Genomic DNA, 22062 nt, shown 5'->3' on the forward strand with positions numbered 1-22062 from the left:
AGTCTTGAATCCGTGTGTGTACTTTCAAATGTATTTGTGGACAGCCTGAGAAAGTAAACATCTTACCACTAACATCACCCTTTTAATGTTTAATGTGAAATAACCATTTGGCTAACAGCTTGATTTAAACAGTTTGGGTGAGTAGCCAAGTCATAATGTGGCTAAGGCAAATTACATACGCCATCCTGAATATCTACATAGCTGCAGGCTTGTAATAATAACCATAAATCTGTAGTACGCACATGTAGGGACCTTTATGCTGAGTACAGGTTGTTTGAACAGAAGGATAATATTGGTGTACAGATATACAGACTACAGTGATGTGATAAGACAGGATATTAAACTTTATTGCTCCCACATGGAAACTTGGTTTCACCATAAGAAGATATTACACACAACAGTATACAAAAATACATACATGAAATGTGCTGCCCTCTGACAGTCAGAGGGAATTTGGTTTTACCCATGAGCCTAACTGCGACATCATCACTGATGTCATATTCAATCTCACGGGAGAGCAGCGATGGGTGGTCCTCTGGCTTGCTCTTTGCAGCACTGTTTTGAAGCCTCAAGTTTGACAATATGGTCACCATCTTGGTCTTTTGGAAGCCAAAAGTGTCCATCTTTGGATGAAAGGGTGGGGCTGGGGAGGGTATGCATTGCTACATCTCCATCCTGACTGAGAATACGAGGACACACCGTGGTAGCAACCTGTTAAGCACAAGGCAGCCACGTCCTAAAGCACCGCCTACTTTATCATCTATTTGGTGGCACGATGGAACAAGTGGTAACACTGTCACCTCAAAGCTAGAAGGTCCCGGTTTGAATCCTGCTGTGGGCGCTGGTGGCGTGTCCTCCACCATGCCTTCAGTGGCTGCTGCTCGAGGAAAAAAGGGCCTTTCTGTGTGGAGTTTGCATATTCTCCCCGTGCTCACCTGGGGTATCCTCCATAAAAATACCCCTACTAAAAACATCAAGAAGATCACCACCTGACCAATGGTGACAAAGAGGAACTGGTCCCTGGTCCCCACAGCTGCCGTTGGCTGGCAGCCCACCGCTCCTGGTCTGCCATGGAGGAAGACTTACCAGGATGGGTTAAATGGGGAGAAAATAATTTCACGAAGCATGGCGTGTGTCTCCTCCCTGTAGCATGTGTGTGCAGTGATTAATAAAGTGAAATCTTAATCTTAATCTTATTTTACGCTAAACAGGACCATAACTTACAAAGTGAACATCATGCTGTATTAAAGAAGACTAGAAACTAGTGATTGAGACCATAAACTCATTAGGAAACGGTTTGCTGAGGTAATGAATCAATCGAGAAGTACGGTCAGTTTCTCATAAGCTCACATACAGCTGAACTTCTTTTTGCAACTAGTGCAGTCTCCCCCTGCTGGCCATTAGAGAGAATGCAGGTTTAAGGCACTTCCACAATGGCCTCACTTTTCAGACCAGGGAGCTCCATCCACTGTTTATACAGTTGCTGGGGTTTGTGGTCACGTTACTCTTCACCTGACACGATCAAACAAAGGCAGAAAATGTCCCAGAAAATTCATGGTGAGATGATTTACTTCAGGTAAATCAGTGTGTGCTGATACCAGAAGCTACATGACATGTACCAACTAACGGCTATGCTTTCTGAAAGGGCGATTTAAGCACATATGAGCTGCAGCAATGAACCATTCATGTCTAACTCAAGGAGATGGTCCGACGGTTCTCACTCCGTGGCGGCCTTTTCGTGAGTTTGCAGGTGCACCTTGAGATTAGGCGCAAACCTGTATCTCATACCACAAACGTGGCAGGCGTATGGCCTCTCCCCCGTGTGGGTGGTCCTGTGTCGGGTCATCTGTCCGCTTTGGCGAAAACGTTTGCCGCAGATGTCACATGGGTACGGTTTCTCTCCTGAATGGTACCTCATGTGTGTTTTGAGGTGACTGCTCGTGTTAAACAGTTTGCCACACAGGCCACAATGATATGGTCTCTCCCCCGAATGACTTCTTTTATGAATGGTGAGGTTCTGGCTCTGACTGAACGCCTTTCCACAAATATCACAGTGATACGGTTTCTCCCCCGAATGCGTCCTCACGTGCACGATCAGATGCTCTCGTCGGTAAAATGTTTTGCCACATTCTTGACACATGAACTCTTTCACGCCCGTGTGTATTCTTTCGTGCAGCCGGAGACAGCGGTTATTAGCAAAAGTCTTGCCACAAATGTCACAAAAATCTGTTTTGTTGTGACAACCTTTTAAATGAGTTATCAGCTCCTTTGTAGACGGGTGCGTCGTCCCACACACAGTGCAATCGCTTCTGTTCTCGTGTGTTTTTATGTGCTTCATCAAAGAGCCGATGTACTGGAAACCCTTGCCACACAAATGGCAAAAGCTGCGTCCCTTTTCATTTTTAGATTTGTCACACAGCAACACTGCCTGCCCCTTCTTATCAACGCTGCCACTTTGTCCTTGGGACAACTTTCCTTTCTGTTCCATCGTTTTCGTCTGGTCTCCTTTGCTATTCATCACCTCCTCATCGTCCTCACTGTCCTCTCTCCGGGCTGCAGAGCAGTCTGAAGACACTGACGGCTGGTCTTGCTCGCTTTTCACTATTACAGGAGAAGGAACTTCGATCTCTTGTGTTTGACTGTCGTCCCCCACTTCCTCCTGCTCTTCTTTTATCTTGGACACCTTAAAGTCTGTCTCAACCAAGCAGTAATTCCAGCTATCATTGTTCATATCTGTGCTGGTTTGAGAGGGTCCTGGAACCTCAGTGCTCAGACTGAAGTGGGACTCTTCCTGTGTTGAGGGTGCTGTAGTCTCCTGCAGCGGTGGGGCATCACTGCTGGTCAGTGAAGGCTTTCCAGCTACAAAAAAGATGGCAGCACGAGTTACCAACAGCCTGTAAGCCTCAAAGGCACTAACAATATGCTCTCTGTCCGAACTCTCCATCTGAGAATATCTGGTGTGATAACCCTTCATTTGGTGGTGTGCTGGTGTTGCTAGTCTGAAGTGCAGTACAGTATTCACAGTATTCGAATACTTCATACTTCACAACTGCAGCAGCAGAGCTGGTACAGTAGGCTACCTCGTGAGTGACTCGTCGTTATATGCGCATGCGCGGACAAGGAGGCGCAACATCCACAGCCACTTCTTAAGCTAACACCACACGACTGAATGCAGTGCGCAGTGTATAAGAGAGTAAAACGCTACTAAACAATACATTTAACGGCAGTCCCAAACCTGGTTTCTTTCGCAGGATGTCTAACTGGTGTCGCAGACTTTCCACCTCCTCCTTAGATCGACTAACTTCGGCTTCGTACAGAGCTAACGTGATGGTTTTCTCCACCTCCCCGAGGATCTCCTCTGCTGCTGAGTACAGCCGCTGATGGACGAAAGACCTCAGTTGAAACATTGTGGTGTCCATGTCTCAGGAGAGAGCTATGGCACAAAAACATCCGCGGCAGTAGCCAGTTAGCAAGAAGATGTCAGCTTAAGTAGCTGAAAGCAGTCAATCTCTACAGTTTGTGAACCCTGACAGATACAACATTACTTCCGGTTTTAATCATTCATAATAAAAGCGTCAATTCCGAGGAGCGATGAAAAAAGTTCTTTACAACAAAGCAACATCACCCTGAAGGTGAATATAAGGCACAAACAGCAAAAAACCTTGTAGTGCCAGGTAAACGATAACAAAAACGGTTCCTTTTTGTTGTACTTTTGGATGTAAAAGAGCTAGAGAATAGCACATATTATTAGCTGAACAGATGATGTGAATCAGTGTAATATACACAAAAAATATACACCAAAACACCGCTACTAGCCTGCTTTTTATTCTTCCTTTAAATCAAACCGATCATGAAAATGAAAGCATTATTTCAACTTTAACTAAATAAGCAATGAGCAGGAATTGTGAGATGACCAGTACACACGAAAGCAAACTGAATAAGAAAACTAAAATTTCAAAGACTTATTCAAAAATAATTTTGCAAGTCCATCTGGAAATTCATTGTTTCATAATTAAAGGGTGTTCTGATGAAAATGACTCGTGAATTAATTATGATTTTGTCAGTATATTCACCTAAAGGTAAGTGGTTGATAATGTAAAGCATAATGTAACCATTTAGTGGATAAAAGCCGTTTACAGTTAAGGAATTCGTCAATTAACTATGACTAAACTGTAAAAATCGATTACTATGGGGCACAACACATACTTCAAAGTTCTCTGGTTTTATTTTGAAGGCCCTCAATAAGTGCGCCGGACTCTGACAAGTTTCGACGCAAAACACGCAGAAATATGGCGGACGAAAGTTAAGATGATGTGGAGACACTTTTTTTTAAATTAGTTTCTATAATGCATATCAACTTTTAGCGCACGTGTAGTTTGTAACATGGTTATTCGTTGTAAGTAGGGTTGTCAAAAGCACAGTCATAGAAAATGACTTTTGGCAGCTGCTTGGCACACCCAGCCTTTTGTCTTTTGTTATTAAAGTAAAACATTTTTAATACTCTCACCTAAAAAGCAAGTTAAAAAAAACAAATGATTTACATTGCTGTGAAACTATTGTGAATTTTTGTGAAAAAAAAATTCTTCTGTGAGCTACAGCCATATCTACTGTGTAATACCTTAAATACTGACAATAATAACCAAAACAAGTGAAAATCCAGTGTTTAAATCCTTGATGTATTTTTTTTAATTCACTGAATAATAATATAATAATTAAAATAATAATACAAAAGGTGAAAATGACAGTTGTCCATCCTTGAACAGACCCACGTGGTTCTGGCAAGTTGCTCATCACCAAATTGTAACATTTAGTACAGCAGTGAAAAAAGTGGCACTGGGATAACCCCAAAAATATAGTTGTTAATTAAAGGTATACTATACAGGATTTTCCTAAAAGCCAATGTATAGACCTTTAACTACCAAACTTCATGATCTAATGTAGCCGACCGCTGGAAAAACTACGTACTCCAATGCTTTTTCAATATATACTGTTCATTTGGTTCTCCAAACAGTTTTCAAATATGGACAATATGATGTCCAACATTCTGGACATGAAGCCATGAGAGGCCAGGTCCACAGCTTCCACTCTTTCCTTGATGGCTGCTATGGCTCTCCTCAGGTGGGACCTGCAATGAATTCATACAGTTTGAAATGGCCATGAGAAGCATTGCAGACCAAACACTATTTATGCACATTGTGCATTACGTGTGCACTCATGACAAGCAAGCAAATATCTATACATCCTAACTCCAGATCTACGATCTCTCATGCAAGAATTCTGACTCATGACTTTGAGGTTACATTCTAAAGAAAAGACAGCAGGACACTGTTTATCGTCACCTTGGGTTAAACAATGAAGGCGAATACTTTCCAGCCAGTGTCCATAATACATCCTGAGCTTGAAACATACCGGAACTCAGACAACCTCTCCAGAGTCACCACCTCATCCTCGGCCTCAGGAATCACATAGAGACCTTGAAAGGGAAGATGGTCTCGCACCAGGCCAGCAAGGCTCTTGCATAATGCTTCTACCTCTTCTGAAAAAAAAAGAAAAAGAAAAAAAAAGGTGAGTCGTCGCCTCAATAAGGTGTCAAGTGATTTATAAAAATGATGAGGAAAGAAAAACGACAGCTTGCCTTCACAAAGCCGAGAAAATAGGGACATCTCAGTTGTAACCTCGGTGGGTTTAATCCCCGCGTCCTCCAGCTGGGCTTGCAGTTCCCTCCTTGCGTTATTATCCGTCCGTAAATATGCCGCTAGGGATGAAAATGACATGTATTCTGGGGGACCTACCCGGCGTGCTAGTTCCTCCACTGTGATTTTACATCTGTTTGGACAAACATCAGAGACAATGCAGTTTGTCACATAGGAAACATGAACACTGGAACACAGTGATGACAGTGGCAGCAGTGGATTATGCACAGAAGGTATCACTGGTTAGTAGGAAATGGAGCTAGAGGTTTCTGAAATTCGGAACTTAAGCTTTTAATATCAAAATACTATTTCACAAATCATACCTTTTCTTTTTGCCGCCGGACGACAGAGGAAGTATGCTGCAAATTTCTTTGAAAATCTTTGGTGTGTAGGGAGCCGGAGGTGCTGCTGGAGTGTGGTGGCTGGAGGGAGCGGAGTGGGTGAGGACTGCAGTGTGTGAGGGGCTGGTGGTGCCAGTGTTGTTGATGGTAGCGATGGTGATGGCACTGGCGGTGAGGTTAGTTGTAGTGAGTGGCAGAGGGTGAATTTGGGCAAAAGTGGTGCGCGTGTTAGAAGTGGAGGGAAATGAGGTAACGGACTGGTGGAATGTTTTTGAGCTGCGGGTGTTGTATGAACTAAACTGAGAGGCAGAGGGGAACGTGGGTCTAGGAAGGGAACACTGGCTGTTGGTGGAGATGTTTGGTGATAGCTGCTGCTGGTTGCTGATGGAAGGGGAGGCAGTTTGCTCCAGTGGGTCTACTGAAAATGAAAAGCCATTATCATTAATTCATTCTAAAACAACATGATGTAGAAACCATTTCAAAAAGCAAACATGAAACAAGTTCTACCACTGAAAGACAGGTGCATGCATGTCTAGCGAAACACAAGAGCTGAGCATGTAAAAGTTCTATCAAGCAGATCTTACATGAATTCTCTTGAGGATTAAGCCCCGCAGTCCTCTTACGTTTCATTCTTCTTGGCATTTTCTGAAAGAAATGAAAGACAGCATGTCAGGTGGAAACACAGCTGGGGATGGTACCCATTTCAATAACTCAGAGAGATAACCCTTCAATTGGTGGTAAAATCATGTGTTCACCAAGTGGTGAACCTCACTCCATCCTCGCTTGTGAACAACTGAGCCTTTCCAAGACGCCCCTTCATACCCAATCATGACACTATCACCTGTTACCAATGAACCTGTTCAGCTGTGGAGCGTTCCAAACAGGTGATTTTGGAACATTCCACAGCTTTCCCAGTCTGTTGTTGCTCCTGTCCAAACATGTTTGAAACATGTGGCTCAAATTCAGAATAAGCATGTGTTTACAATGAGGTAAAACATTGAATATATTGTCTGTGCTGTTTTCAACTGAGTGTATCTCAAAAAGGGTTAACAAATTATCACACTCTGTTTTATTTATGGCTAACACAGCACCCCAACTTGGAACATAACTTCAATATTTACCAATGATGCGAACTGTGGAGGGTTGGTCGAGAGTGGGATTTGTAATGAAAGTGAAAACGGCACATCATTGGCTGAAGCCTTGTTTGATTCTATTGGCTGTTGGAGGACAGGGGTTGGATTTCTGTTTGAAAAGCTTTCTGGATGGCAAACTTCTCCCACATGCACCAAGCAGTAGTTCCAGTTATTATTGTCCATGTCTGAGCTGGTGTGAGAGGGTTCAGGGACCTCGGTGCTCAGACAGAAGTTAGACTCTTCTGGTGTTGAGGGTTTTGGGTTCTCGTGCAGCGGGACATCACATTCGTCTTCATGTTTCACTGTGCTGCTGGTCAGTGAAAGTTGCTCAGCTATAAATGAGAGAGCAGCAGAAGTTATCCACCAGCCTGGAATGATTCCCACAGAGTTCCCAACATCCCAAACCAGGCACAGTAGCTGATAATAGTATCTGAACTGTGACATCATTAAGAAGTCACATGTGAGGCCAAGAGCCGACAAGACACAAACTGTGACATCATCAGTGAGGTCACTAACCAGACACAGAAATTGAATTGAAACGTGACATTATTAATGAGGTCACATGAGAGGCTAAGAGTCGACAAAAGACACAAACAAATATGCATTTGTGTTGTCCTACTATTGTTGTGCTCACTCACCTGGTTTCTTTCGCAGGATGTCTAGCTGCTGTCGCAGACTTTCCACCTCCTCTTTAGATCGACTAACTTCAGCTTCGTACAGAGCTAACGTGATGGTTTTCTCCACCTCCCCGAGGATCTCCTCTGCTGCTGAGTACAGCCTCTGATGGACGAAAGTCCTCAGCTGAAACATCGTGGTGTCCATGTCTCAGGAGAGAGCTATGGCACAAAAACATCCGCGGTTGGAGCCGGTTAGCAAGAAGATGAACTCGGCTAATGTTGCTCAAACATGACATTCCCTACAGTTAGTGATCCCCTGGCAACCACAGTTTTACTTCCGGTTTGAATCATTCATAATAAAAGCAAAAGATAAAGTACTTTATAACAACAAAGCGACATCATCCTGAGGGTGAATATAAGGATTAAAATAGTAAAAACCTAAAATACAAAAATTCATTGCCATGGTTATTCACTGTGCTGTTTGAGATGTATTACGGATTAAGGACGGTGTTGGACGCTGGCAGGAGATTCTTTAACGTTGTGAATATCTGGAGAGTATGTGGATGCTACGCCGAGGAAGTGAAATAAGTAATACAATAAAGTCTGGGTTATAAAATGGACAATGTGGATGTCCTTGGGTGGACGCTGTTGACGGTTTTCAGTGTAAAGCTGCTGCAAGCAGCCAGTAAGTGGCAGTAACGTACCTAATAGATGTTTGCTAACAGCCATTAAACATCCAAAGAAGAAGAAGAAGAGGAGGAAGAAGAAGAAGAAGAAGAAGCAGCAGCAGCAGCAGCAGCAGAAGCAGGATCCTGAAAGCAAGAGAATGTCGTTTTGTAGTTTCTTCGGCGGAGAAGTCTATAGAGACCACTTTAAACCAGGTATCTTCATGACTTTAACGTCTTGTGCTTGATTTATAATCTGTTCATAACGAGTGCTGTTTAGACACTGTTTAGCAAAAGCAAAATTTAACGCCAACTGACCAGCCGCAGTTAGCTAACTGTCCACTGTAACGCTAACGTTGAATAACTTTGCAAACAGCTGTGTAGATAAGACTCAAGTGTCCACCGCTGTCCCTGTGAGCTGCGAACTACCAATAAAAAGTTTTAGGACGTGTTGAACATCACATTGATTGGCATAAACACTGGAAAAACCTTGTTAGCTAACTAACCTAGTTAAGTTTTGTAACTGCTCTTCAGGTTGTACAATAATTCTGTTACACAGCTGGATGTTGTAAGAAGTTAAAGTTCCTCTTAAAGAAACACAACTTTAAACAGATACAAACACTACTTTAAAATGACATCACATTATATTAAGAAAACAATTATAAGCAAACAAAACTTCATATGTATAGAATATAATACGATCTTTCAAAGAAACATGATCACAGCCAAAAGCAATAAAAGGATGCCAACATAGCACCATCACCTGTCTTAGGGTCACTCTTCACATGTTCTCTATTGAAATTATTCTCTTGTCATGTTGCACATCAGCCATCATCCCTTATCCTTTACTCCTCAGGCATTTATGCATGTTCCAAGTGTGAGTACCAGCTGTTCTCCAGCCGCTCCAAGTACGAGCATTCATCTCCGTGGCCGGCCTTTACAGAGACCATCCACAAGGACAGTGTGTCCAAGCATGAGGAGAGACCCGGGGCGTTAAAGGTACAATTAGTAGAAGAGAGACTTACTTTGTTGATTGAATCCATCAGAGGAGAGAGTAAGAGTAACTTTACTGTATTCGTGACAAGACATATAACCCTCAAACCCCTTTGTTTAATGGGGTAATTCAATGCTGACTCTACAGAAATGCACAAAATCCTGATTCACATGTATAATGTGTTGTTACAGGTGCGTTGTGGGAAATGTGGAAATGGACTCGGCCATGAGTTTGTGAACGATGGGCCAGCCAAAGGCCTTTCTCGCTTCTGAATATTCAGCAGCTCACTGAAGTTCATCCCTAAAGGTATGGATGTAGCTAATGTCCTCACAGACAGCACAGTTCCTCTGATTTCTCTGAAATGCCACATTGGCTGTGATGTACCACCTGTGAAACAGCTCTGCTCTCACACAGCCTCATGCCATCGCTCTCCCCTCTGCACAGATAAAGTGGATGGACAGTAAGGTGAGCCGTCAGAGGGAAGTGCTGCTGAATTTGTAGATGTCTCTCTGTGCTGCTGAAGGTGCGGACAGTGGATGAAGAGTTCTGGGACAAACCCCAATCTGGGAGCACCAGGGCTCTGAAGAATGATGGCCTCGCTGGATAGCAAGTACAGAGGACTGGTCACAACACCTTTTATTCTGAATCATCACCGTTTGCAAGACGGCATCACTGATTTAACAATCACCATCTCAATAGTTTGACATTAATGGACATTTATTTATAATGATTGAGCGGGAGAATCGACTTCTCTTTGTTTTATGACCTCTTTCTTACTCAGAGACTAAAAGTATTTATTTACCTACACAGTTTGGCCTGTAGTTCTTCTGCTGTCTCCAGAAAGAAAGTAAAGAAACCAGTCTGTCAGAAAGCTCCTGAAACTGTGAGTCTAAAGCCTCTTTTACACAAGGATCCTGCCATGAAGACGACCTGTCATTATGATGGCTTTAATTTTTTACACAACCAAACGACGCAGACACAATGTCGCCCCGCTGTGTGATTTTAAGACAGTGTCCGGGAGCAAAAGGGGCATGGCATGTAACACAACAGTGTCAGCGTCAAGTGTGACATCACACACGCATCATGCAGACATTTTTGGTGGCTGTAGGTTAGCTGCTAGCTACTACTTTGAGTTTTCTGTAGCTGATAACTGCTGCTAGCTGTTTTTTAAATTCCCTGAGATGTGTCACGCACATAACACATCATCAAAATGTCACATCCTGTCCCACCCTGCCAGTTCACTCTTTTTACACAGATGTTACTTCCTCCGCTGCCGGCTTAAAGGTGGAACAATGCCCTCCATTCCATGTTTGATGTTTATACCACGAGGCTTTTCCAAAGATTACTCACGATGTATGGCCTTTACCTGCAGTGTTTGGTGTGCTAGATGCAGAAAATGAGTAGCAATACATTTTATTTTCACACTCTTGAGATGCTTAATGCAAATGGGTCTCAATGACCTTTATGCAAAGAACTAAAATGAATATATTTTGAATGAAAAATAAAAAAATTGTGCTTTGATGATTAGTTGAAGTCTGTATTCTTGTTTTCAAATGTTAATGTCACTCTTTCTACTGACTGAATAGTTTAAGGTCTTCATACACTGTATGATCAAATGTAATACCACAGAGTCTGTAATGAGACATTAGGACTCTTGGTCAAGGACTGAACTGCATTTCAGGTTTTGCAACATGCCTCTAAAAACTAGTTCTGTCCTCTTTAGACCAGAAAGTGATATGAAGCTCTTTTCCTGGTGAGGAGATAAAACCACTTTCTGGTCATCTTTTTACTTTACTGACACCATATTAAGAATCTAATTAATATTATTATATAATATTATATGAACTGATTACATGTATTGTTATTTTTAATGTTTACAACCAGATGTTTTAGCAGTCCACATTGACACCACTGCACAGTCACATAAGTGCTGCCATCAAGTGGAAGTAATGAGAACAAGACCCGATCTTACACAAGGGGGACACAGCTGTTGACATTTGATCTGGACCTGCAGGTTTGTTCCAGCTTAAGCCGGGTGGCTCTTTGTAAACACACGTTTCAAACTTAAGAGAAATTGCTTCTGGTTTGAAGACATTTGAAATGGATGAAATGTCATATTGCTCTTTCTCTGGTGGAGAAGAATATAAGAATCACTTCCAGCCTGGTGAGTAGAAGAAGCATGAGGCATGAGAAGTCCATGGTTTGTAGGTCCATTCATCGATACCTTTTGCCCTCTCAGGTGTATATGTGTGTTCTGAATGTGGGCACGAGTTATTTGCCAGCTCGTCAAAGTTCGAGCACTCTTCTCCTTGGCCAGCCTTCTCTGAGACGATCCACGAGGACAGTGTGTCCAAACACCCTGAAGCGTGGGGACCCATAAAGGTAGATTACCTTTGCTGGATGTTTGTTCTGATGAGTCCAGACATATCAAAAGGGATTTCCTCCCAGACCTGTTATTGATCATGTGATCTATGGGTACTGTTTTTTGATTTGAATATATTGCAATAGGTTTGTTGTGGGAAGTGTGGCAATGGACTGGGCCATGAGTTCTTGTATGATGGACCGAGAGAAGGCCTCTCACGCTTCTGAATATTCAGCAGCTCGCTGACGTTCATCCCTAAAGGTGAGTCTATGAGTGCTTTCTGTCTGTCACACACATACAGTACATTACACAGCTGTGCTGAGAGATCATCCACCTTCAAACCTCTCTGTTTTGGCCTCTTCTCTCTCCACAGAAAAGGTTGATGGACAGAAAGGTGAGCAAGTGTGAAAGAGGAGAAAGTCTTCTGCTGCTGAAGGTGCAGACTGTGGATGAAGTGCTCTGGGACAAAGCCTAATGGAGCTCCGGGGCTCTGATGGACGGTGGCCTCACTGGGCAGCAAGAACAGACTGGCTTCAAGCATTTTGTTCAGTCATGAGCACAGGGACACATACAAAATGCAGCACATACAAATTCACCTATGTGGCCTTGTGCTGCAGCTGTACAGACACACTGTCATATGTAACGTCCCTCCTTGGCAAAAGAGTACAAGCTCTTTTACTGGTTCAAGTTAAAACCTGAATAGGATAGTAGGTCAGTTTGGCACATTGTTTGCACAGCTCAGTAAAAATTAACCTCCCACTCTGGATCTATGAAAACATGTTGAGCACACTGTGAGGGCTCGCATTCCTTCTCAGAAGTGTAATTGCACACTGCCATCAGTTGATGGTGCTATGAGCCCTAAAAAAATCTGACTCACCCAATGCTCTACAGCAGGCTTCATTTGTTCTCTGTGCAAAAAGGAGTGATAAACATGGTTCTAAGAGGATAAATTGACAAAAGTGAAGAATATCGACTTCGAGTAACCAATTACATTAAATTAAGTACTGAACTTAATGAAATTTTGAGGTACTTGTACTTAACTTGAGTATTTACATTATTTGATTCTTTGTATTCCTACTCCGTTCCACTTATTCCAAAGCTGTAGTTGCATGTTATTCTGAGTTAGGTCCTGTTATTGTATAATGACTACTTGTACTTTTAGTACTTTAATTATATATTGTATCCAACACTAAAGCTATTTTACTTGAGTAAATATTTACTGATGAACTAATGATCTGAACAGTTCTTCCACCAAGTTATAAAATGGACAATGTGGATGTCCTTGGGTGGGCGCTGTTGATGATTTTAAAGTGTAGAGTTGCTGCAAGCAGCCAGTAGGTGGCAGTAATGCACCTAAAAGATGTTTGCTAACAGCCATTAAACAACCAAGGAAGAAGAAGGAGGAAGCAGGATCTAGGGGTGGGCGATACTGGGAATTTTGGTATCGATCCGATACCTAGTAAATACAGGGCTAGTATCACCGATACCGATACTTTTTACTTGAAATGTCATGATCATTGAATAATTTTGTGATTTTGCCTTTAGTTGGTTGATTATGATAATGATAAACACAGGACAAAGATTCTTAGCAAATAAACTGTTTATTTATTAACTATATATTTATAAAAATAATAAAATAATGTAACAAAAATATAAATATAACAATATAAACAACACAACAGAAAATACTTTATATAAATAAAGTCAGTAATAACAGTCAGTTGTGCAAAATAAGTAAACAAAATCAAATACAAATATAACAATGTAAACAACACAACAGAAAATACTTTATATTGCACACAGATCTTTGTGGAAAAATAAACTTAGTAGTGCAAATAAAATGTCATCTACAGTTGGCTCTCATTTGGCTCTTTGCTCACAAGTCCTCCAAGGAAGTATCCCTTTTGGCTATATTCCCATGTTGAAAACAAATTTAACTGTTTTTGTTTAGGAACAGTAACATGTTGACATGTTTCCCCTTTATTGCACTTCTTCTCCGACTTACTAACTGTCCTGCCTTAGAAAATATCCTTTCTGCAGGTATAGATGTTGCAATTACTTCCAGCTGTTTCTTTGCAATCTTGCTCAGAGACAGAAATGTTGGCTCATTCATTTTCCACCAAAGAAGTGGGTCTGCATCCCGCGGAATTGCCTTCTCCTCTGAGTACCGGCGCATTTCAATAATGGCATCAGTGCCAGCTCTGCGATGCTGCTGCGATGCTAGGATTTGAGTGTCAAACTCTGCCCATATCCTACCTTTTGCTGCTGGTGGGGATGGAGAAGCTTCTGCAGGGTAGTGTGAGGTGGTTGCAGGAGCCATTGCTGGTGGCAGAGCTTGGGCTTGGTTCAGGAGCTGATTTTGAATGGGCTGAGGCCCAACTAACTGATTGCATTTCAGCATGGAGTCATTTTTTCACAGTGTCAACATTTCCCATGTCCCGGAACCCAGGGACTGTCTGCCCGTCTGACAGAGCAGCGGAGAGAGAGAGGTGTGTTGTCTGCACGTGGCACAGACAGACTTGGAGAGAAGCTGCGCGCACTCGCATGAACTCTGTGAGGAAATCTGAGTAATTTGCTAACAACAAAGTATTGATCTCATCACGCTAGTATCGATCCGATACCAATAGGCACCTTGGTATCGACACTCTCAATATTTAGATCGATACGGCCAGTCCCAGCAGGATCCTGAAAGCAAGAGGATGTCGTTTTGTAGTTTCTTCTGTGCAGAAGTCTTTAGAGACCACTTTAAACCAGGTATCTTCATGACTTTAACCTTTTGTGCTTGATTTACAATCTATTCATAACGAGTGCTGTCCAGAGAAAGTTTAGCCAACTAAGCAGCCACTGTTAGCTAACTATCCGTTAACGTTGAATAACTTTGCAAACAGCTGTGTAGATGAGATTGAAGTGTCCACCGCTGTCCCTGTGAGCTGTGAACTACCAGTAAAAAGTTTTAGGATGTACTGAAAATCACACTGATTGGCATAAATACTGGAAAAACCTTGCTAGCTAACTAATCAAAATGAGAAGTTAAAGTTCTACTGAAAGAAACACACCCTTAAATTGATACAAACACTACTTTAAAATGACATTACATTATCTAAGCACTACTTGAAGAGTAAATTAACCAATGGTTAATTCGTAGCTACATAAATATCTCACACATAGGCCCGATAAGGACGATGGTAAGCAAAACACGAATGTACTTTAGTTGGAATAGAAAAAAACAGATTTATTACACACAACACAATAATGAAGAATTCAATAACCCCAAAATAATTGTCCTTCTTTTCCTTTCCAGTTCTGTTAAGTCAGGTCAGTATGTCTTTTTGTTATAGACAGATTTCAGTTCAGTTAGGGGCCCCCTTTTTAGTATTTTACTTTCGCTGAAGCTTACAACAAGCAAACAACCTGCATACCATATAAATTAACCTTAGCTAATATCAAATTATTTCTCTCAGTATGCAGGTTAATCTGGAAATCTTATCTCTTGATTGTTTCTTCATACTCACGGCTGGCTTACATGTTCACATATTAAACACAAACAACATGCCCATAATTAAAAAATATTTCCTGAGCAATAATGTCCACCAGCAATAGTAACCTACATTAATTCACATTACAAAACGCTTTGCAGTGCCTTTGTCTCAGTCACACATGTTTCTCCGATTGTTTTTTTTTTTTTCCAATTCTCACACAGGTGTTAAGCTAGCATTAGCTAGTGCTAATCAAGAAGAGCAACACTCACCAGAGAATTTAAACACTTATTAATAAATCAAAATTAAACATTAATCCTCCTCTCTTGCTTCGGTAACCAAACGTCCAGGAAAAAACAGGTAAGTATCTCTGGAACAATATCAAACCGACTAAAAACAACTTTTCTCAATTTTTCTCCTCTCCTAATGAAACTCTGTCGTCTTCTTCTACTACGTACCACTGTGTACGATCCTACTCCCGCTTAGCTACTGAGAAAAGCTTATTCTATAGCGTTTACCGCCCCCCTTTGGACTTCCTGTGAAACAACAACCACACAAACATTACAACTGTAACTGAACATCTGCAAAACACAAGTGTAATTATATACACAAAAAATGAATGGAAATGTAAGTGTACAAATGAAATGAACAAATGAGTTTAACTATAAAATAAATCATATGTCAAATTTATGGGGGTTACAATTAGGGTTGCCACCTTTCAGAAATGAAAATAAGGGACGCCCACCACAGCTCCTCGGGGCCATGACCACCACGGCCCAACTCTGTGGTATGTTTTATTTTGTGCCACTGTTTTTAGTAAAGGGGTGATCAAGAAAGCAATTAGTCATACTTAAAGCTTGAAATGCTTTATTACCAGTGAACACATTCTTTATTGTGCAACATTGTTGCATATAAAGTGCTGTTAATTAGGCTACATAAAGCCGTAATTACATGCATCCCTATTCAACATACAATGAGGAAAATTTATAACAAAGTGCCATATGCACACAACTTAGTTATTGCACAATCAATTAACCTAGTTAATGAGATAGATCAGATGTCATCCAAACAGTTAAACCACACTAATAAAAGAATTTATGTAATGATCACTGAACACTGAATTCCTCAAAAATATAAACATTTTGACATACACAGATTTCACAGAAAGCTCTACAAACATTTTTAGTCTAGGAAATGTATATATATTTTAAAAATAAACGTTTCTCTTAACAATATTTATTTATTAACTGTTAATCCATTAGTGTGATTTGTTCTTTAAATGGCCATTTATATTGGCTGATACTGCTGTATATGAAATAAATGATCATTCATCCGACTTTAAAAACTCAACATCCTAAACAATCAATCAAACCACAATAGTCTAATAGTAATCATCTCCACTGACGCTGTCCAGCCAAGGATGTGCCTCTTCCCACTCACGTCTGTACTTTTACAAGCGTTTTCGCCTTTGAGGACGTGCTGGAGTATCGGGTGTAGTGGACATTTTTAAAAGGCGCGGGTGTTGTGAGCAGCGCCGGTGTGTGATGTCTGTCTCTAGGCAACCGTGACAGCAACACACGCAGGCAGCGAGGCACAGACACACGACCGGGGTCCTGCGTAGATCTCGCCACGACAATTTTGCTGCTCTGAGTATTTCCTGTGTTTTATTTTGTTCATTATTGTTAGATTTAGTGTGTGTGTGTGTGTGTGTGTGTGTGTGTGTGTGTGTGTGTGTGTGTGTGTGTGTGTGTGTGTGTGTGTGAGACAGACATGTGTATTGGACATTTGTGAAAATACGGAACAAATCGCGACGCAGCATTTAATTGTCAATTAAAGGACGATTCCGTATTTTACGGGACGGGTGGCAACCCTACCTATAATTGACCTTGAACAGCCAATTATGTGGAGAGATTGCTGCCCCATACAAAATAAAACAAATATAGAACAGAAATATGTCAGCTAAGACGCTTCATTAATGATCCGTTAATGTCAGGAAGCACCCAACAAGCCATAGCTTCGATGAGCCATAGACGAACGGAGTTCGATTCACCTGATCTAATAAGCAATTGATGAAACACTGAAAAAACACTTTAAAAACCTTCTCAGGGTCAATTTTTTTAAGCCGGATTACTCAACAGAGCCTACTGATTACTTTCCCAGATCGAAAACACGCGGACCGACGCAGATTTTGGAGAAAAAGCGAGGTAACTTAAATTTGTGGATTTTTGACTGCGGTTCGGCGAGCCCCGCAGCGTCCCGTGAGAGTCCTCACTTCGGGACGAAAGCGACTGCCACACTGTCAAAAACAGTTATATTTCTCCGTAGATTTTACCAATAGATCATAAACTATCCCTGAGTTTTAGGCCTGTTATTCAAATGTGTACTTTTTTCCATAATGAGTCTTACCTGGCCACAGTTTCATGCAAACGATGTCCTCGTGCGCCTGAGGTGAACGGCAGAGTCCCGTGATCTTGCTGAGCAGGTGGAGGTCTGCTATCCTGCACGTTCACATACAACCAGATTGACTGTCCGTGTACATGTATGAAAGAAGATTCACCGAGCGGTGAGCTAGACGTTGAAAAGACGTTTTACTTTCAATGTTATATAGACATGATTAAAATACGTTTTCAGGACGTCATAAACAGGCGTCCCCAGAATGAGTTGCAAAAAGACATACTGCATGTCCATGATTTGGACGTGTATTCAGGGCCGGAGTGGGACTCATTTTCAGCCCTGGAGTTTCATGCCTCAGACCGGCCCACTTTAGATCACGACCTATTATTATTAAAATCATGTAATTACAACCTTACATTTAAAGTCTACAATAGCACACTTTTATGTAAAGCCTTGTAATTCAGTGTATTTTTCTAAAATATTTCCAATTCAGTGCAAGTAAAGGGTTGCTTCATGTTGATTTATATCAACATGAGTGCACAACCTCAACATTATTCTTTACAACACAAGCTTTTCAACAATATCTGAATCTATATTCTGTTCAAACAAGTGTTTGTTTGGGCATAGAAAGTGGTTATATTGGAACTAATGCTTGCTTGTTCACACACTGTTACAACAGCTGACTTGTTCCTTCCATACTGACAGAAGCAATCCCCTCATCACTACTGGCTCCTGGCTCTGTTTCCGACACTAAATCACATTTTAGAAATGGTCATAATTCTCAGCACACATCTCCCCTTTTTACAATTCTGATCAATTCATCAGTTTCATTAATGTAGTGCTGAATCATCTAGCATCTCAGGGCACTTTTCATAGAGCAGGTCTACACTATACTCCTCATTCTATTAATTGTAATAATCTTCACTCAACGAGCAATCCTACCTGCCCACTCTGGACTTGTGGGCTCATGGCTGCTGCTTGGTGCTGGATCTTGCTTCTGACTCTGTGGGGCTACAAGACAAAGTTTCCCAGTTATGTGGCGTCGCAATTTAAATAACATTATGTTATATGCCACAACACTACACAATTCATTGACATGATAATTAATGAATTGAACGGTGGTTTGCAGGCAAAGTTCAACATTGCCCGTTTCATCGTCCTCATTTGTCGTTTCTAACCGCGAGCTCGTTTTACTGAAAAAGTTGCTAATTTTAGCACATTTGGCTGCATCTGTTTCCAAAGCTTTCTTCTCTTTAATTCTTGCCTTCTCCGCGCCACCCTTGCTCTTCCTATTTTCCATCTTTCAAACACCACTGACAGATTGCACGGACGTGTTATGCCAGTGTGCGTCTGCAAAAAAGAAAGAAAGAAAGAAAGAAAGAAAGAAAGAAAGAAAGAAAGAAAGAAAGAAAGAAAGAAAGAAAAGAAAAATTATCAACCCAGTGCCATGACCGAACACCAAAAAAAGTGAACACCGGCCCTCGTGGCCCAAACATCAGACCGGCCCACCGGGAATTGTCCTGGTCTTCCCAATTAGTCACTCTGGGCCTGCGTGTATTGGACATCCAGAATTGATAAATGACATTGGGATTATACGTGCACCCTGACCCACTTCTGGAAGCCTACAGACATCCAAAATGAGTTGCAAATGACTAGGCCATGACCTGTATTGGACATCCAAAGTTAATTGATAAAATTAATTGATAAATGACATTGCGATTATACGTCCAGCCTGACCTGGTCTGGACGTCTACCAAAATCAGTTGCAAATGGACGCTCTGCCTTGGACATCCAGGATTATGCCATCCATCTATCTATTTTCTCCCGCTTCATCCGGGGCCGGATCGCGTGGGGAGCAGTCTGAGCAGGGACGCCCAAACTTCCCTCTCCCCGGAAACTTCCCCCAGCTCTTCCAGGGGGATCCCGAGGCGTTCCCAGGCCAGCCGAGCGACATAGTCACGCCAGCGTGTCCTGGGTCTTCCCCGGGGCCTCCTCCCGGTGGGACATGTCTGGAACACCTCCTTAGGGAGGCGTCCAGGGGGCATCCGATAAAGATGCCCGAGCCACCTCAGCTGACTCCTCTCGATGTGGAGGAGCAGCGACTCTACTCTGAGCTCCTCCCAGGTGACAGAGCTCCTCACCCTATCTCTAAGGGAGCGCCCTGCCACCCTGCGGAGGAAACTCATTTCAGCCGCTTGTATCCGGGACCTCGTTCTTTCGGTCATGTCCCAAAGTTCATGACTATAGGTGAGGGTAGGAAGGTAGATTGACCGGTAAATCGAGAGCTTCGCCTTTCGGCTCAGCTCCTTCTTCACCACGAAAGACCGGTACAGCGACCGCATTACTGCAGCCGCTGCACCGATCTGATCCAATTTCATGGAATTTCATCAAATAGGATAAGGCCTTGTCTTGTCAACTGTTGCATCAGCATCTGACGATGATGATGATGATGATGATGATGAGGATGATGATGAGGATGATGAGGATGATGATGATCAGGGGCGACTGGCCGATAGAGGGCGCTAGGGCGCCGCCCCCTCTGTCTCACATCATGTAGAATCACACAGCCCTTCCTTTAATAAAACGTTTTTTAAAATGACTTTTACAAGTATATTCTGTTTTAAAAAGGCAAAATGAATAACATAGTCTGAAGTGAGTTACTAAAATGTAAAATCTGCACTAAATAGTCAGATTAGAAATGTCCTACGTTGTCTACAGTTACTAATAGATGACATATATCCGGCCACGGGCGCACACATCTTTCCCCATTGACTCCCGTTATAACTTTGACATGCGCAGTTCGTTCCTCTTCAATACAAGAGATACGAGACAGCGGTCAGCTCTCCCTCTGATCGCTATACACACCACCGGCCATGGGGTGGCAGCAGAGAGCGGATTGTTCACACGCGAGCCTGTAATTAAAACCGCCAAGCGAGTGACATTGAACGCAGAGTGTCGGAGTAATTAGCGAACAAGGTCATTAGCTAGTTACAGAGAGAGCTGAAAAAGGAGAAAATGAAGAGAGAAAATTCAGTGAAGTCACTGAAAACAACGCCGTTCGAGAGGAGATACTGGGAGTGAAGGAGCTTGGACCTGACTGGCAGGACGTCTTAATTAGACAGCAGTCCGAAGACAGAGGGAGGAGACATACTCGCTCCTTTTCACGGAGCTGCTATGAGAAGACGTCTTGGCTAACGTGATGCAGTGAGGCAGCTGCTTTATTTTGCTTCCCTTGCCTGCTTTTCCGAACTTTTGGCTTAAAGCCTAATGGTTTCATTTATTTTCTTGATACGAAGTGAAAATTTTTTGTGGCTTTGATAGTCTTAAATGTGAGGATTTGCTGTGTTTTCATTGTAATTTAAGGTTGTTAATATAAATGTTAGATAACTGAAGCACTTTGGGCTTTAAGCCTGATGGTTTGATTGTTTTTTTAAACAAAATGTCCAGTGTTTGTTGGTTTCATATGTATGTCTGCTGTTTTTTGTGTGTGTTTTGTGTGTTAGTGTGAGTTCAGTGTTTTATATTTTCATATACATTCATGTTGTTACAAACGTTTTGCTTGTTTGTTGTGCGAGTGAGCTTGTGAGTGGGAAAGAGTGTTATTGTGTGTGTGTGTGTGTGTGTGTGTGTGTGTGTGTGTGTGTGTGTGTGTGTGTGTGAGAGAGAGAGAGAGAGAGAGAGAGACAGTGAGATTTCTTCGTATAAAACTGTTTTTTTGTCTTGTTTTGTATTACTGGTTTCTTACAGGTCATATTAAAAACAATTATGTCAGAAATCATGTCTGTTGTGGAAAATCCATGTAGGATGTTGCATCAGATACAATCTACCATGAAATGCAATGACCAGAGTGTAAAGAAGCTGTTATACAATGTAGAAAGCTTGAACAGGTGAAGTATACAACTTTGATAAGATGTTCTTATAGTAAACCCTGCTAAAAAAAAAAGAAAAAAAGAAAAAAATTGAAGAGCCAGAGAAAATGTGGCTATGTTGACATACATTCAGGATTGTCTAAAACGTATTGCAATGAATAAATAACAATGTCCAAGACGCAATAATGTTCATTCTGACGCCTTCAATGAGGTCTTCATGATGTTAAACAATTTTGTTTGAAAACTTTGTTTAGTGACGCCTGTAACCTTTATGACGTCCTGAAAACGTATTTAATCATGTCTATATAACATTGAAAGTAAAAACGTCTTTTCAACGTCTAGCTCACACAGAGAGCAGATAGGAGAGCATGATTCAGTCAATACGTAAACTACTTAAGCCTGTCTACGTGTCACAGTCGATTATTTGCGCACGAGGAGCTCTGAGCTCACGCAGAAACCTGAAATTTGACTTAAAAGTGTTCCTCGATACCGGTCGGTGAATCTTCTTTCATACATGT

At 41.8% G+C, this 22062-nt stretch overlaps 4 protein-coding genes across 4 annotated transcripts; 2 read left to right on the top strand and 2 right to left on the bottom strand.

Annotated features, from left to right (window-relative positions):
• Window positions 1-322: 322 nt before the first annotated feature.
• Window positions 323-3537, bottom strand: LOC139343523 (zinc finger protein 436). Its single transcript, XM_070981232.1, has 2 exons — window positions 3236-3537; window positions 323-2859 (listed from the first exon to the last, which is right to left on the bottom strand). The coding sequence occupies exons 1-2, from the start codon at window positions 3417-3419 to the stop codon at window positions 1718-1720; spliced, it is 1326 nt and encodes a 441-aa protein (XP_070837333.1). The 5' UTR covers window positions 3420-3537; the 3' UTR covers window positions 323-1717.
• Window positions 3538-3804: 267 nt separating this feature from the next.
• Window positions 3805-8444, bottom strand: LOC139343522 (uncharacterized). Its single transcript, XM_070981231.1, has 7 exons — window positions 7806-8444; window positions 7156-7499; window positions 6619-6679; window positions 6017-6452; window positions 5636-5826; window positions 5410-5536; window positions 3805-5125 (listed from the first exon to the last, which is right to left on the bottom strand). The coding sequence occupies exons 1-7, from the start codon at window positions 7987-7989 to the stop codon at window positions 4978-4980; spliced, it is 1491 nt and encodes a 496-aa protein (XP_070837332.1). The 5' UTR covers window positions 7990-8444; the 3' UTR covers window positions 3805-4977.
• Window positions 8445-8555: 111 nt separating this feature from the next.
• LOC139343441 (methionine-R-sulfoxide reductase B1-A-like) lies at window positions 8556-10969 on the top strand. Its single transcript, XM_070981101.1, has 4 exons — window positions 8556-8665; window positions 9306-9448; window positions 9635-9749; window positions 9888-10969. The coding sequence occupies exons 1-4, from the start codon at window positions 8611-8613 to the stop codon at window positions 9905-9907; spliced, it is 333 nt and encodes a 110-aa protein (XP_070837202.1). The 5' UTR covers window positions 8556-8610; the 3' UTR covers window positions 9908-10969.
• Window positions 10970-11552: 583 nt separating this feature from the next.
• LOC139343785 (methionine-R-sulfoxide reductase B1-A-like) lies at window positions 11553-12064 on the top strand. Its single transcript, XM_070981582.1, is given in 3 exon segments — window positions 11553-11607; window positions 11683-11799; window positions 11952-12064. Coding segments are annotated over 3 exon segments (285 nt in total).
• The last annotated feature ends 9998 nt before the right edge of the window (window positions 12065-22062 follow it).

This window comes from Chaetodon trifascialis, chromosome 15, assembly GCF_039877785.1.
Source record: "Chaetodon trifascialis isolate fChaTrf1 chromosome 15, fChaTrf1.hap1, whole genome shotgun sequence".
Taxonomy (NCBI): Eukaryota; Metazoa; Chordata; class Actinopteri; order Chaetodontiformes; family Chaetodontidae; genus Chaetodon; species Chaetodon trifascialis.